Here is a 16,248-nt window from a genome sequence, read left to right as displayed (position 1 = left end):
GCCCCGTCGCACAGGAATGCCCAACTGTATGATCAATCAAGGCACTGGGTGCCAAACTGCCAACAGCCTAAACCCATGAGCAGTCAGAGAATCATGTTGTCCTGAGGCCCTGACTCACCAGTGAGGACTGCTCCAAGGGCGAGGAACACACACAGGAAGATGTTCCCAGGCCTGGTTCCATAGTTGTCGATAATCTGGCCCTGGGAGATGGTGAAGATGATCCCAAATACCTGCAAAGGCACAGAGAAGACTGGAAACAAGGGGCCAGCCAACCAGCCCACGGGAGAGCTGAGCTGCCATAATGTAGTGTCTGCACCGGACAAGCCCAGCAGGGAACAAAGAGCCACGGCTCTGAGGCCACCACGAAATGAGAGGCCTACCTGGGCAGACATGTTGAGGAGGCCAGACGACATGCCTTCTGATTCTGGGTATGTCAGCTCCACAGCAAACTCAAATCCCAGCGGGAGGTAGCCAGTCATAAAGAAGCTGAAGCCCAGATCACAGAAACAAGGTGATGGAGAACTTCCGGAACAGGGAGAAAAGGGAGCCTACCTCCTGCCCTACAACTCCTTTTCCTAGTCTCTTTCTTCCCATCAAGACATACCAGACCCTTGAAAATCAGGCCATCCCCTACGCAGCCATTACACACACACACACACACACACACACACACACACACACACGTACTGCCCACAGGAAAATAAGTGGGAGGTGAAGCTGAGTAGAGACCCCTGTGGAAGAGGTACCCTTTCCTACACTTTCTCATACATCAAGTCTAGAAAATTCCAGCTCTGATCTCTTACACCTGCACCACACTTCCTGCTGCTTTCACATCCGCTATCTCTCTCATTCTTTCCAACAACTCCACAAGGCAGGCCACTCATCTTAAATTACAGATGAAGAAACTGAGTCTCAGAGTGATTAAGGGAGATGCCTGTGGTCTGATAGATAGTCAACAGCAAAACTGAGATCAGGACCCACACTTTCTGATTCCCAGCCCTGTGTACTTTCTCTGAGCCCATGTTGTCCCAAGCAGAGCTAATAAAGACTCCATATATTTCCTAGCCTCCCAGAGATCTGTGAAGGACACAGTCCATCCCAACAGCATGGATGGGCCTGAAAGTCCCAGGTGGGCTTTCAAAGTGTTACAAGTAAACATGACCTCTGGCCATTTCCACATTTCAGGAGGTCAGTGAGAAGGCATCAGAGGGATACCTATTGCTTCCTAGGATGTTGGCAGCTCAGGAACCATGGGTGGAGCTTTCCAGTTAAGCAGGTTAGAGGTGAAACTTACCCCATTGCACCAGCCGTGACGAACACTACCCACAGGTGTCCCAGGTTCAAGGTCAATGTGTAAACCACCATGCCCACCAGAGTCATGATATAGACCACCAAAGTTGTCTCCCTACAAGCAGAGGCAACAAAGTTGAGTCATATACTGCGGACTTTTTATTTTTTTTATTTTTCCTGCGGTACGCAGGCCTCTCACTGTTGTGGCCTCTCCCATTGTGGAGCACAGGCTCCGGACGCGCAGGCTCAGCGGCCATGGCTCACGGGCCCAGCCACTCCGCGGCATGTGGGATCTTCCCGGACCGGGGCACGAACCCGTGTCCCCTGCATCGGCAGGTGGACTCTCAACCACTGTGCCACCAGGGAAGCCCTACTGCGGACTTTAACAGGATCTTTCCCTCCCTCTCTCCCTCTCTTCCTTCCATTCCTTCCTTCCTCTTTCTCTCCCTCCGTCCCACCTTCTATCTATTGGGCACGTGCTGCGTGCCAAGCCCACTGCTGTGAGCCATTTGCTCTCATAGAATTCTCTGTCCATGAGGTTGATGGACATCGGACCAATGATCACACTGTGGTCAGAGCTACAAAGGGTAAGACCAGGACAGTATGAAGTCATCTGGCAGCACGTGTGTTCTCCTGCAAAACCCTCTCAACAAGATCGCACTGCACCTGGACTTGTCACGTCCTACCCACAAGCAACAAGGCATAGCCCTTGCCTCTCCTCCTCCCCCACTGAAAAAACAAATGGGACACACAACAACTGTGGTCAAGCGGCAGTGGCATGCAGACGACCCCAGAAGCCCGTTCTGCTTGTCTGCTTTGCCCCCAGACCCCAGGACAATGCTGGGCAGAGCCCTGGCTGTGAGAGTCTCTGTCATCCTTGAGTTCTTCCTCTTGCCACCTGCACACATCCAGCACCGTTTTTCCTGCTAAATCTGAACTACTCTGCTCCTGACCGTGGCAACTAAGAGAGAACATTCTCCAGCCCTGAACGAAGTCCTTGACTCCAAAGCCGAGGCGAGAAAGCTCCGCCCACGCCCAGTTGCATTTCCCCTTGTTGGTCCCTCAGAAGGACCCTCAGCAACGTGCTGGTTTCTGTTTCTGGCTCACCCTACTTGTGCCCCTCCCCACACCTCTCCCCCCATGTTGCCCACTCAGGACTCTGCTGCGGTCCTGACTCCTGCACTGGGACCTGCATCCCTCTCTGTCCTACTGACTGAGGGCAGGGACTCTGCACATCCTTCTGTGCTCTGGCCACGAACGTGGGAACTCAGACTATAAAACCTCAAAGCCTTCACTCATCTCTGCTGAAGCCAGAAACACAGAGGGGTTGCCAGCAGGTGTGTACTGTGGTTATGTGAAACTAACACTGCATTTACTGGATGCCAGGGATTCTGCTAAGTGCTTTACATGCATTTATTATTTCATTCAACCCTTATAAAAGCCATGCAAGAAAAGTATGACTAATTTAAGAAAACTGCAATCATATCAAGCATCTTTTCTAATCACAAAACTATGAGATCAGAAATCAACTACAAAAACTGCCAAAAACACAAACACGCGGAGGCTAAACAGTTATCTACTAAACAACCATCAGGTCACCGAAGAAATCAAAGAAGAAATTTTAAAAACACCTGGAGACAAATTAACGAAAAACACAACAATATAAAATAGATGGGACACGCTTCCTGGCACCGAGGGAGCGGCGGCGAGGCGGCGTTAGCCGTTCCGGCGCCGTTCTCGGGCAGGCGCGCGCACGCCACGATGGCCCCAGCTAAGCGGGGATGAACCCGCCGCCCGCCTGCCCACAGCCCCCAGCCCCCAGCCCCTCCGGCCCAGCCATGGCGGAGCAGTACGATGTGCTGTTCCGGCTGCTGCTGATCGGGGACTCTGGAGTAGGCAAGACCTGCCTGCTGCGCGGCTTCACCAACAAAGAATTCCACTCCTCGCACATCTCCACCGTCGGTGGCGACTTTAAGATGAAGACCGTAGAGGTAGATGGCATCAAAGTGCGGATACAGATTTCGGACACAGCACGGCAAGAGAGATAGCAGACCATCACAAAGCAGTACCATCGACGGGCCCAGGGAATATTTTTAGTCTGCGACATTAGCAGTGAGCGTTCTTACCAGCACATCATGAAGTGGGTCAGTGATGTGGATGAGAATGCACCAGAAGGTGTCCAGAAGACCCTTATAGGGAATAAGGCTGATGAAGAGCAGAAACGGCAGGTGGGAAGACAGCAAGGGCAGCGGCTGGCTGAAGAGTACGGCATGGACTTCCATGAGGCAAGTGCCTGCACCAGCCTCAACATTAAAGAGTCCTTCACGCGCCTGACGGAGCCTGGTGCTGCAGGCCCACAGGAAGGAGCTGGAAGGTCTGCGGACAGCCGCCAACGATGAGTTGGCCTTGGCGGAGCTGGCGGAGGATGAGGGCAAACCCGAGGGCTAGGAGAACTCTTCGAAAACCTGCTGGTGCTGAGCATCTTGCGTGGAGCGCCCCCGCCCCGCACAGTCCCCTCTCCCGCAGGAGGGCTGCGGGCACACAGGGGCCTGGGCTTTGCCCTGCTTCTCTTCTCCTTCGGGTGACCCTGTGGAATCTCAGCCGCTGCTCCTCCCCCTGCCTGGCTCCTCTGTCCTGTCCGAGCAGCCTCACCCCCCTCCGCCCTCCCCCCGGGATGGCCCCCTCCAGCCTGTTTCCCCAGCCACAGGCCTGCCTCGAGCCCCTGATGTACTATGACCACCGCCTCACTACCCTGAGGTCCCAGGCGATGGCCCAGTGCGGAGTCAAGGTCCCTGGAGGTTCCTTCTCTCAGTGCATCTGGTCTCCTCTCCGCTTCTCCTCGCTTCTTCCCACGTCTCTTTCTGTCCCTTCCCCTCTGCTGTGCTCCTATCAAAGCCCTCCCCCCGCCCCCCACGTGTCCCGTGTGGCTGCTGGTACAGCACCTTTCAATTCCTCCCTCTTTGCGGGGCTGAGGGAGTGGACTCAGGCCCAGGGGCACGTTCCCTGCTCTGCTCCGGGAGAAGCCCCACCCCGCTTTGTGGGAAATTCTTCCAGTCCTCGCCTCCCCACCACCCCGTCTTGTGCCATGGGCCTGCCTCCCCGGTGACCGGGGAAAGATGGGAGGAAGGAAAGCCCAATCTGCTGGTCCCCATGCCTGGGGCTGTCCTACCCACCCACCCACCGTCCCCAGCTTCCGCTGGGGGAACTGAGCTTCAGAGAAGAAAAAAAATGATGAGGGGTGGCAGGGATAAGAAGTAACCTCCATTCTCTACCTGTCCTGCAGCACATACACTATTACTCCCTGCCCCCGGGCTCCCAAATGTAAAGATGTGGACCAAGGCCTGAGGGCACTGCAGGGGCAAGGAGAGCCCTGGGGCCAACCACACACTCCAGGAAGGGGAGTGTTTGGAAACGAAGGGCCAGCTCCTATATATCAGGTTAAGAGCAGGGACAGCAGTTTGCAAACCAGAGGGGAATTCAGCAGCAGCAGGGATTCCTGGGCCCCATCTTCCATTTCTTTTTCTTTTTTTTTTTTTTAACATCTTTATTGGAGTATAATCGCTTTACAATGGTGTGTTAGTTTCTGCTTTATAACAAAGTGAATCAGCTGTACATATACATATATCCCCATATCTCTTCCCTCTTGTGTCTCCCTCCCTCCCACCCCTCTAGGTTGTCTCAAAGCACTGAGCTGATCTCCCTGTGCTATGTGGCTGCTTCCCACTAGCTATCGGTTATACATTTGGTAGTGTATATATGTCCATGCCACTCTCTCACTTTGTCCCAGCTTACCCTTCCCCTTCCCCGTGTCCTCAAGTCCATCCTCTAGTAGGTCTGCGTCTTTATTCCCATCCTGCCCCCTAGGTTCTTCATGACCATCTGTTTGTTTTTTTTTTTAGATTCCATATATATGTGTTAGCATACGGTATTTGTTTTTTTTCTTTCTGACTTACTTCACTCTGTATGACAGACTCTAGGTCCATCCACCTCACTACAAACAACTCAATTTCGTTTCTTTTTATGGCTGAGTAATATTCCATCGTATATATGTGCCACATCTTCTTTATCCATTCATCCGATGATGGACACTTAGGTTGCTTCCATGTCCTGGCTATTGTAAATAGAGCTGCAATGAACATAGAGATATACCATGTTCTTGGATTGGAAGAATCCACATTGTGAAAATGACTCTACTACCCAAAGCAATCTACAGATTCAACGCAATCCCTACCAAACTACCACTGGCATTTTTCACAGAACTAGAACAAAAAATTTCACAATTTGTACGGAAACACAAAAGACCCCGAATAGCCAAAGCAATCTTCCATTTCTTATGTAAGGTGGGCATCTCCCCACCACCCCGGCAGGTGAGAGGTGACAGAACCGCGCTGGTGGTCTTTCACCGAGCCCAGCCTTCCGCTCTCAAGGCTTTCCCGAGACCCAAAGTTTGTGGGAGAAGGGAAGGGGGCTCACGGGCAGAAAGCAGGCAAGCCCTGGGTAGGAACGCTTGGTGCTATTCCCTTCAGCCTTCAAGACCAAGTGCTCATCTTGTTCCTCTAGCTCCTGACTCAGAGGCTTGAGGGTTTGCCAACTGCACTGTGGCTACAGGTGGAGGTAAGTGGACTCCCTCCTCCAGGGCCCGTTGTTTCAGGAAGAAGCTTCTTTAACCCCATATGGTCCAAGAGTAGTTTGCAGGAGGCCCTTTAAGGAAGGAACAAGTCAGTTACCAGCCCTAGTAGGGGTCCTCCCCACCTTCCCAAGATGGGAGAAGCCTAGGGAGGAGGATCAGTCTTAAGCTGCGTTGCATGGCTGGCACTGGAGTGAAAACAAAACTGGGCATTGAACATCCACTAATTAAAGACTAAAATCCAGGACACACACATGTGAAGAATTAAGAGCCCCACTTCCTTACTCCTCTGAAAGAAAGCGTGGGGGATGAAATCACCAAACCTTTTCTTCTGACTCTTATCAAATCAGGAGAGAGCAGGAGAGGGTAGCTCAGGATGAAGGAATGGGGGATGAGTTATCATAGTGGAAGGAAAAGGAAGGCAGGAATAGTTATAAATCATCGGCTAATGAGAAATGTAAAGAGCTGACTCTTTAGGACTAAATCACGACCAGAGCTGAGGATGTTTCCTTGAGGACTAACTCCTCAGGTGTTAAAACATGCAGCATCACTCTGGGGTGGGGAGGTCAGCAGTGCCAACCCTCAGTGTGCCCTCAGCCAGGGACTCGAGGGAGCGGAAGTTATACTGGCCATTGGCTCCAACCTGTGGTCAGTGTCACTGCTTTCCCTGAAGATCTGGCCGAGCACCACTGCCTTTCTCTCCTAGCCCCCTCGGGGAAGAGGGACTATATTTTTACTGTACCCTAGGGGTTCTGGAAGGGAACACTTGGGGTTAGGATTCTATGGCCTGAGAAGCCCCATCCATAAGGGCCACAGCTGGGGAGAAGAATGGGGCAGGAGAGGGGTTCGGATTTTAGGGTGCAGCTATGCTCATGAGGTACCAGAGTCAGCCTCTCACCCCTAAACTTCTCCAGTCCCAGAGGTAGCCTGGGACCTGGCCTTAGACTGTTGAGCAGGTGTGCCTGCCTGCTGACTCCTCACCACCTTTGCACCTGTTGTCTTGAGACTCGGCACAGCCCCAGGCACTCCACCTGCTCCTGAGCCCCACCATCTCCCTGTGAACTTTGTGTGCTGTGTCTTGGGTCCAGGATATGAATTGTGAGCAGGGTTCATCTATTTTAAACACAGATGTTTACAAAATAAAGAATATTTCAAGTCAAAAAAATAAATTAATTAATTAATTAAATAATAAAATATATGGGACACAGGAAAAGCAGTTCTAAGAAGCAAGTTTATAGTGACACAAGCCTGTCTCAAGAAACAAACAAACAAAATCTCAAATAAACAACCTAATCCAAGGCAATCAGCAGATTCAATGCAATTGCTATCAAAACACTAATGAAATTTTTCACAGAATTAGAACAAATAATTCTAAAATTTGTATGGAAATACAAAAGACCCCAAGTAGCCAAAACAATCTTGAGGAAGCAGAACAAAACTAGAGGTATCAGTTTGCCCAGATTTCAAACTATACTATAAAGCTATAGTAATCAAAACAGTATGGTACTGGCACAAAACAGACACACAGATCAATGGAACTGAATAGCGATTCAAAAATGAACCCACATTTATGTGAGCAATTAACCTATGACAAAGGAGGCAAGAACATACAATGGGGAAAAGACAGACTCTTCAATAAGTGGTGTTGGGAAAACTGGACGGCTATACACAAAAGAATCAAACTCAACTACTCTCTCACACCATGCAGAAAAATAAAGTCAAAATGGATTAGTCTTAAATTTAATTTAAGACCTGAAACCACAAAAATTCTAGAAGAAAATATAGGCAGTATACTGTTTGACATCAGTCTTAGTAATTTTTTTTTGATATATCTCCTCAGGCAAGGGAAACAGAAGCAAAAAACAAACAAATGGGACTACATCAAACTAAAAAGCTTTTGCACAGCAAAGGAAACTATCAACAAAATTAAAAGGCCAGCTATTGAATGGGAGAAGACATATCTGATAAGGGGTTAATATCCAAGATATACAAAGAACTAATACAACTCAACATCAAAAAAACAAACAACCCAATTAAAAAGAGGGGCAGAGGATCTGAATAGACATTTTCCCAAAGAAGACATACAGATGGCCAACAAGTACATGAAAAAGGGAACCCTCGTGAACTGCTGGTGGGAATATAAATTGGTGCAGCCACTATGGAAAACAGTACGACGATTCCTCAGAAAAATTTTAAAATAGAACACCCAGATGATCCAGCAGTTTCACCCCTGAGCATTTATCCCAAGAAAATGAAAACACTAATTCAAAAAGATATATGTACTACCCCTATATTCACTGTAGCATTATGTACAATAGCCAAGATATGGAAGCAACCTAAGTGCCCATCAACAGACAAATGGATAAAGAAGATGTGCATATACATATATTTCAGCCATAAAAAAGAATGAAATCTTGCCATTTGCAACGACATATATGGACCTAGATGATATTACGCTAAGTGAAATAATTTAGACAGAGAAAGACAAATACCATATAATATCATTTATATGTGGAATCTAAAAAGCAAAACAAATGAACAAACAAAACAGAAACAGAGTCACAGATACAGAGAACAAACAGATGGCTGCCAGAGGGGAGGGAATGGGAGAGAGGAAAGAAACAGGTGAGAGAGATTAAGAGGTACAAACTTTCAGTTAGAAAATAAATGAGTCAAAGGAATGAAATGTATGGTGTGGGGAATACAGTCAATAACTATGTAATCTCTTTGTATGGCGACAGATCCAAATTAGATTTATCTTGGGGATCATTTTGAAATGTATAGAAACGTCAAATCTCTATGTTGTGAATAGGAACTAACATAGTGTAGTAGTAAGTCAATAATACTGCAAACACAAACAAGCATGCAAACTCATAGAAAAAGAGACCAGATTTGTGGTTACCAGAGGTGGGGATAAGGTAGGGGGAGGGAAAATTGGACGAAAGCAGTCAAAATGTACAAACTTCCAGTTATAAGATAAGTAAGCACTAGGGTGTAATGTACAATACGATAAATATAATGAACACTGCTGTGTGTTATACACGCAAGTTGTTGAGATTAAATCCTAAGGGTCCTCTTTACTAAATTTTTTTCTATTTCTTTAATTTTGTAACTATATATGATGATGGATGTTTACTAAACTTATCGCGACAATCATTTCATGGTGTATGTAAATCAAATCATTATGCTGTATACCTCAAACTTATACAATGCTGTATATCAATTATATCTCAGCAAAACTGGTAGGAAAAAAAGAGATGTATGACTCTCCCTAATACGACAAATGAGGAAACTGAGCTCAGACCAGTCAAGTTACTTATCCAAAGTCACCTGCCCAGGAAGTGCACAGCTAAGATTCGAACCCAGAGGTGGGATTTGAAACCTGTACTCCCTCTACTCCCACACACAGGAATACTAACACAGGATGGGGCCGCATCTGTGGGAAAGACCAACAGCCTCTGAAGGACGCCCTTCCCTCCTGGGTCCTCAAAGCAGCTGCTGAGGGCAGAGGAGCTTCATCCCACCTCTCCCTGCTCCCCACATCCAGTCCCTCCCCCTCTGCAGAACCCAACTCCATGGACACCCATCTCTCTCACTGACCCCACAAGCTCATCTTTCCCATATTTGTTTACATAGGCTTCTTCTTAAACCACTAGCCTGTCTACAAAACTGTAGTCTCAGCCAGAGATAAAGGGACCTGACCATCCAATTTCCAGCCTCCAAACCAAACAGGACAAATCTGGGAGGCTCAGGGAAAAGGGAACTGGCACCAAAATGACCAGATGACAGAGCTCTCTCACCCTCTCTCTGCCTAAGTAGTAAAGCAGGAAGAAGACTGTCCCATGCTGACTGCAGGATGCAGACATCCTGTGACACTAGGAACTGGTGGCAGGATTCTGCAGTGTCCTCCCCAGCCCTTTCACTGTATTTTCAAGTTCACCTGAATCATCTGGCTGCCCACATCCCCGCCCAGGCAACATTCCAATCCCTCCCTTCTCCTGCCACACAGCAAGCCCAGAAAAGGGGATGCTGCTGTGCCCTGGTTCAGGAGTGGCCAGTCCTCGCTACCCAGAGCAAACAACTGACATATGGCAAAAACAAGGCAGCAGCCCAGCTCCACCAGCAGTAATTAAGCCCAGCTGGGCTCCTCGTCGTGTCCAACCAGGCAGCCACACCCCCAGGGCTGGCCTTTGACAAAGGCAGACAGAGAGAGCCCTGGTCTGACCAGAGCCTCACAGAAGCAGATCTCTGTGGCAGAGAACAGGTCTGCCACTGTCTGTTGCCTCCAGACACTGGGAACTTTGGAGGCTTTGACAAAGCAGCCCAGAATGCTGATCTGCCCCAGAGCAGGACAACCCTGGCCTGGCAGCTGCCCTACTGGCCAGCATTAATTGAGTGCCCAGTGCATGCGGAGCACAGGAAAGACACAAGTTGGGCCTCTGTTTCCAGAGCATTTTCCCCAAGGCTGGCTACTGAATTTAGGCATCCGGGTTGATTTTTTTTTTTTTTTTTAAACACCTTTATTGGAGTATAATTGCTTTACAATGGTGTGTTAGTTTCTGCTTTATAACAAAGTGAATCAGTTATACATATACATATGTTCCCATATCTCTTCCCTCTTGCATCTCCCTCCCTCCCACCCTCCCTATCCCACCCCTCTAGGTGGTCACAAACCACAGAGCTGATCTCCCTGTGCTATGCGGCTGCTTCCCACTAGCTGTCTATTTTACGTTTGGTAGTGTATATATGTCCATGCCACTCTCTCACTTTGTCACAGTTTACCCTTCCCCCTCCCCATATCCTTAAGTCCATTCTCTAGTAGGTCTGTGTCTTTATTCCCATCTTACCCCTAGGTTCTTCATGACCTTTTTTTTTTTTCCCTTAGATTCCATATATATGTGTTAGCATACGGTATTTGTTTTCCTCTTTCTGACTTACTTCACTCTGTATGACTGACTCTAGGTCCATCCACCTCACTACAAATATCTAAATTTCGTTTCTTTTTATGGCTGAGTAATATTCCATCGTATATATGTGCCACATCTTCTTTATCCATTCATCCGATGATGGACACTTAGGTTGCTTCCATGTCCTGGCTATTGTAAATAGAGCTGCAATGAACATTTTGGTACATGACTGTTTTTGAATTATGGTTTTCTCAGGGTATATGCCCAGTAGTGGGATTGCTGGGTCGTATGGTAGTTCTATTTTTAGTTTTTTTAATAAACGCAGATTCCCCTACTGAATTGGTATCCATGAGGGTGGGGCCCAGGAATCTGTATTTTTAGTAAGCGTCCTGTATTAGCCTGACATCCACTAAAATCTTCGTGGCTCTTAGGAATGCACTGGGCAATCAGGACTAAAGCATGTCGTAATACTTACCAATGAAGTGGAAGCAACTGCAAGATAACACACTGTAAATTGTTGGAAGCACAGAGCACCTTGGTTAACCCCATGCGGTCCACGAGGGAGCTATGGGAACGGGGCAGAGGAACCACCTCTTCGTCCCCACTCCGTGGAGTTTCCACAAACTGTCCAACTGTTGATGCTTTTCCACATTTATTTTCTCCTTCCTCTGCTTCTTCCACAAGCTACTTGGGGGATGGAACTCTGACAGGCCTCATGTCCCCTATCTCTAATCTTCCTATGATCCCCACAGGGCAGGCATTGCTTCCCTCATTTTATAAATGGGGAAACTGAGGCTCAGAGAAGATATATTTGAACTCCCCGCTTGACCACTCAGACCCCCAGCTGCCACACCCACATCTTTGGAGCTCTGTTGCTAATGAATATGTCATTTCAAGACAGGGGTCCCCTATTCAGTCCAAGAGGAAGAGCCACTTACTTGTAGGTTTTGGTCCTATCCAGCCAGATGCCTGAGATCATAGCCCCAAGCATTCCTGCAATGACGATGGTCAGGCCGATTCTTCCAGCATTCACTTCTTCGCCCTGGGGAAACCACAGCCCCAGTGATTGCTCAGTGATGGGACAAGATATCTGACCGGGCGCAGTCAGCAGAAGGCAAAGGGGCAAAGGCGAGTAACTCCGGCTTCATTAGAGCCAATTCTCAGAAAGTATCAGGACAAGATGGCCTGTAAGAAGCTGCCACTGGAGAGAGAATCCTAGAATAACTGCTCCTCCCAACATAATATAACCCTGGATGTGTGTGCATGATACTGGATGCTGGGGTGAACCAAATTCTGTCCTTAGAAACCACTTTTAGATGGATTTTTAAAATGTAATCCTTATAGCAAAGCTTTACCATTATTCCTGTTTCACAGATGGAAAAACTGAATTATGTATATCCAAACATTCCATACTCAGGTTTTTTCAGTTATCACTGTTGGAAGAGATAGGAAGATAATAATTATATATTTTTGAGCGTTTATTCAAAGCCAGACACCATGCTGATGATTTTATATCATCTCATTTAATTCTCCTAATTCCCCACCAGAAGGTTAATCAATATCCTCCATTTTACAGATGAAGACACTGAGGCACAGTGAAAATAACCTACTAGCCCAAGGTCATGAGGCCTTTATTAAGAGCAGAGGCAGGATTTGAACTCAGACCTGTCAACCTCCAACACTGGAACGCTCAGCCACGGTGGCTCACCCCTCCCACAAGCGTGAGACCCTCAACCTTTCAAAAGAGGGCTGGACCCGGGATCCTGACTCCAGGATACTCAGTGTTCCATTCCCTGTATCCAGCCCTCGCTGGTTCTGGAAACATTTAAAACATGCTTTCTGCTGAGTAAATAAGACGTTAAAATTAAACCTTGCCCACATTTCACAACTTAATTTATTGCATATGTGATTCTATTGTATATATGTTTACCTACTGTGTTGCCAGGCACCATGCTATGCGCTTTACATATATAAACCTTATTATTTACTTTCTAATCCTAAAATCAATCTTTCAGTAAGTAATTAGGCTTCCTTTACAGAAAAGAGAATGAGAGCTCAAAGACACTAACCAGCGTATTACACAGCTGAGGACCACCGGAGCTGGGGCTGAGACCCAGGGCCGCCTCCCTCGAAATCTCAGGAGCACACACCATACCACACTGCCACCCCAGCTCCTGCCCAGACAGACTAGAAACCTCCTTCTCTCAGGGCCCAGCAAGCTTAGGGAACACCCTTACCGGGTAGTGCAAGATCACCATGCGATTCAGCAGAGTGGACAAGGCATAAAAAGCACCAGCATTCAGACCTGAAGGAGGGAGGGAGAAACACAGCATTAGGGTCATTCTCCTGTTGGGGCCATTGCTGGCTTCTCCCCACAGTGGTGAGGGAGGTCAGAAATCCTCATCCTTGTTGCCACTGGAGGTAGTGTTTCAAAGAAGAAATACTCCAAAACAACCAAAACTAACCATTTGAACCTCTTCTTAGCCACACACCACTGCCTTCTCATCCCTTTATCCCTGTCCTGGAAACACAGGCTCCAGAAAGTATTACTCCCAGGTCAGAGCCATCTACATTCCGCTTAAGCGCTGGCCTGACCTAAGGGGCCAGCAGAAGTACTGGACCCCTTCCACCTCCTCCTGATGACCTGTGCCCCCTCACCAGAATGCTCCAGACCTCTGACCCCTGACAACACTCCCTCTGCAGGTAGATTCTCACCTCTTTCCACATCCCTTCAACTTTTTTCTCAGATTCAACATCACACAAAATCTTATATTCAAAACCATAAAGGACCCTAAAGAGCATTTAGTTGACTCTCCTAATTTATCGATTCATCCAAGAAACAAATGGAGCACCTAGCATATACTGTAAGAATCTGTGTCCTTAGAAGATGAGGTTATTTGTCAAAAGCCATAGTAACTAAGATGAGACTGACTTACTAACTAAGATGAGACTGAAACTGATCGAGAGGAGAAGGGCCTTCATCATTATGAAGGGCCTCCCTTCATAATGATGGTGATGATGATGGTGGTGATGGTGCTGGTGGTAATGGTGCTGGTGGTGATGATGGGGATGGTGGTAGTGATGGTGGTAGTGGTGATGATGGTGATGGTGGTAGTGGTGATGGTTGTGATGATGGGGATGGTGGTAGTGGTGATGGTGGTGATGATGGTAGTGATGGTGGCAGTGGTGATGGTGGTGGTGATGGCAGTAGCATACACTTAAGTAATAGGCACCTTACAATCTAAACACCTTACTATCCTCATAACAATCCTAGAAAGTACCTAATATTCTCATTCCCATTTTGTAGGTAAGAAAAATGCACACAGATTTTAAAAACAAATACAGAGGTCACTCTGGAAGGCCCACCAGGAGTCTTTAATTTTAACTAATTTTGAGGCTCACACAACTACCACTGGCACACCTGGCATTAGGTCCACTTAGCAGCATGTAAGAGAGGACACAGTTCATAGACAGGGCAGCCGCAGGAGCTCCTCTTCACTGGAGCCAGTCCACAGAACCCCAGTCCATAGAGCCATTCAGAAGCTATTCTCTTTTGCCCCCGAGGTGACAGCTCAGTGCAGAGAAAGGTGGGTATGGCACCCACCCTGGCTTAACCCCTCCCAGGAGCCACTATTGCTTGTGACTCATCCACAGGCCTAGCTACCAGGATCTCCATAAAGGACAGGCCAGTGGAAAGAGTCACTGTGCTCAGAGAAGCACAAAGAATGGCTTCCCGACAGGGGTAAGAAGATCGCCCAGTCCACTTGCAATCATTTATATCACAATAGGTCATTCTTATCGAAGCAGTGTTGCCTAAATGCAGTTGACTTACTCCCTTTGTCAGGTACCCAGGGGAATGAGACACAAAGTTAAGTGAAGGTCAAATTCTCCTGCAAAATGGGGAAGGGAGTTTGGTTTGCCCTTCCCACCATCACACGGGTAGTAAGAGGCAGGGCTCGATTCAAACCCAGACTATGGACTCCAGGTCCTCCATCTTAAACCGTTGATTTCATATCCTTACAGATCTGATCCTCAGTGATTTCCCCAGCTCAGGTTACTGGCAATTTCGTGCCCCAGCCTCTCCCAGCAGGTCACCTCAGGGATGCAACAAGGTTGAGCTCAGTGCCACCTGCTGAGGGGCACAGGGCCAACAGTCAGTCGGCAAACCCAGAAGTGTGACCAAATGTGACTGCAACTGCCACACTCATGGTCAGGAGGACTCTGAGACTATCGGCAACTTCTCACCCAACAAGCATACTGGCCGCACCTTCATACCACACACCCAGCCACTTGGAAATTCCATTCCTGGGTCAAGAGAGCCCACAAGGAGACACATTCCTGAAATGGGGGCAGGTGTGGGGAAGAAGCATGAAGGGAGGAGGATGAACTCAGCCCCCTTCCTGCCCCTCAGCCTAACAGGGCCAGGGGCCAGGGCATACACGAGGTCAAGCTCAGCTTGTGCCCACCTGGAATGAACAAGGAGGGCAGAATCCTCAGGAAACTGCGAAATTATCCAGGAGGACTGGGCGAAAAAATACCCCACTTCAAACACCAGCACTTTCCTGACCCTGAAAAATGTGGAGAGAAACAGTCCTGATCAGGCTATTGAGGCTGGGCAGCTCTGTGAGGCTTAAAGGTTTAGAGAAATCACTTCCAGATCAGCCTCCCTGGCAGCCTGTTAGAAATGCAAATCCTGACCCCACCCAGACCTCCTGCTGTAGACACTGGGAGTGGGGCTCCTCAGGCAATGTGTTTGAACAAGCCCTCCAGGTAATTCTGATAAGGCTCAAAGTTTGAGACCTACTGGCTCTGCTAGACTAGTTTGGTTTACCAATCACCATCCCCTGCTCCCAGCCAGACAGGAGACCGGAATCAGGGCTAAGGTAGGGAGGATGTGGAGGGGGCAGGGGTTCGCCCTGGAAGGCTACCATTCTTTCCAATTCTTTCTACAGTCCAACCTTAAAGGAATTAGAAATTCTGACTCTCTCTCTTGAATCTAGATGTCCCTCCCATATTGCCAAAGGTTGCCAGACACAGTTAAACGGCACAAGTCCACTCCACTGCCCAAACCAAAGGGTCCGGTGTCCACACTGAAGGGCAGGAATGACACGTGTGCTCTGCCCTGTGCATAAGTACCTCTTACAGGAATGCAGGTGACTGTGTTATATTCGGGTGTGATTATCGCCAACAAGGTAAGCCTGCCAGGTGAGGAAATGTGATGGCCCCTGAAAGGCCTGGTCACCCCTGGTATCAGCCACCTGGGAGAAGTGCAGGTCACTGAGGGGGTGAGCTTTAGGAAGGCAGAAGGGACTGACTTGTCATCACTCTGAGTTTCTTTTTCTTTTTTTCTTTTTTTTTTTTTTTGCAGTACGCGGGCCTCTCCCTATTGGGGCCTCTCCCGCTGCAGAGGGCCGGCCTCGGACG

At 48.2% G+C, this 16,248-nt stretch overlaps 1 protein-coding gene and 1 pseudogene across 1 annotated transcript in view; one reads left to right on the top strand and one right to left on the bottom strand.

Moving 5' to 3' along the window:
* Positions 1–16,248, bottom strand: part of FLVCR2 (FLVCR choline and putative heme transporter 2) — a 64,557-nt gene that overhangs the window by 4,888 nt on the left and 43,421 nt on the right. The window contains exons 4-8 of the mRNA XM_007459753.1: positions 13,062–13,129; positions 11,763–11,866; positions 1,295–1,405; positions 381–486; positions 119–230 (exon numbers count right to left, since the gene is read on the bottom strand). Coding sequence (XP_007459815.1) covers positions 119–230; positions 381–486; positions 1,295–1,405; positions 11,763–11,866; positions 13,062–13,129 — 501 coding nt within the window. The remainder of the gene's footprint in view (positions 1–118; positions 231–380; positions 487–1,294; positions 1,406–11,762; positions 11,867–13,061; positions 13,130–16,248) is intronic.
* On the top strand, positions 3,129–3,768 carry LOC103085166 (ras-related protein Rab-15 pseudogene; annotated as a pseudogene).

This window comes from Lipotes vexillifer, unplaced genomic scaffold (genome assembly GCF_000442215.2).
Source record: "Lipotes vexillifer unplaced genomic scaffold, Lipotes_vexillifer_v1.1 scaffold39, whole genome shotgun sequence".
Classification (NCBI taxonomy): domain Eukaryota; kingdom Metazoa; phylum Chordata; class Mammalia; order Artiodactyla; family Lipotidae; genus Lipotes; species Lipotes vexillifer.
Note: the sequence above shows the minus strand (reverse complement) of the source record. Positions and strands in the feature narration are given on the sequence as shown.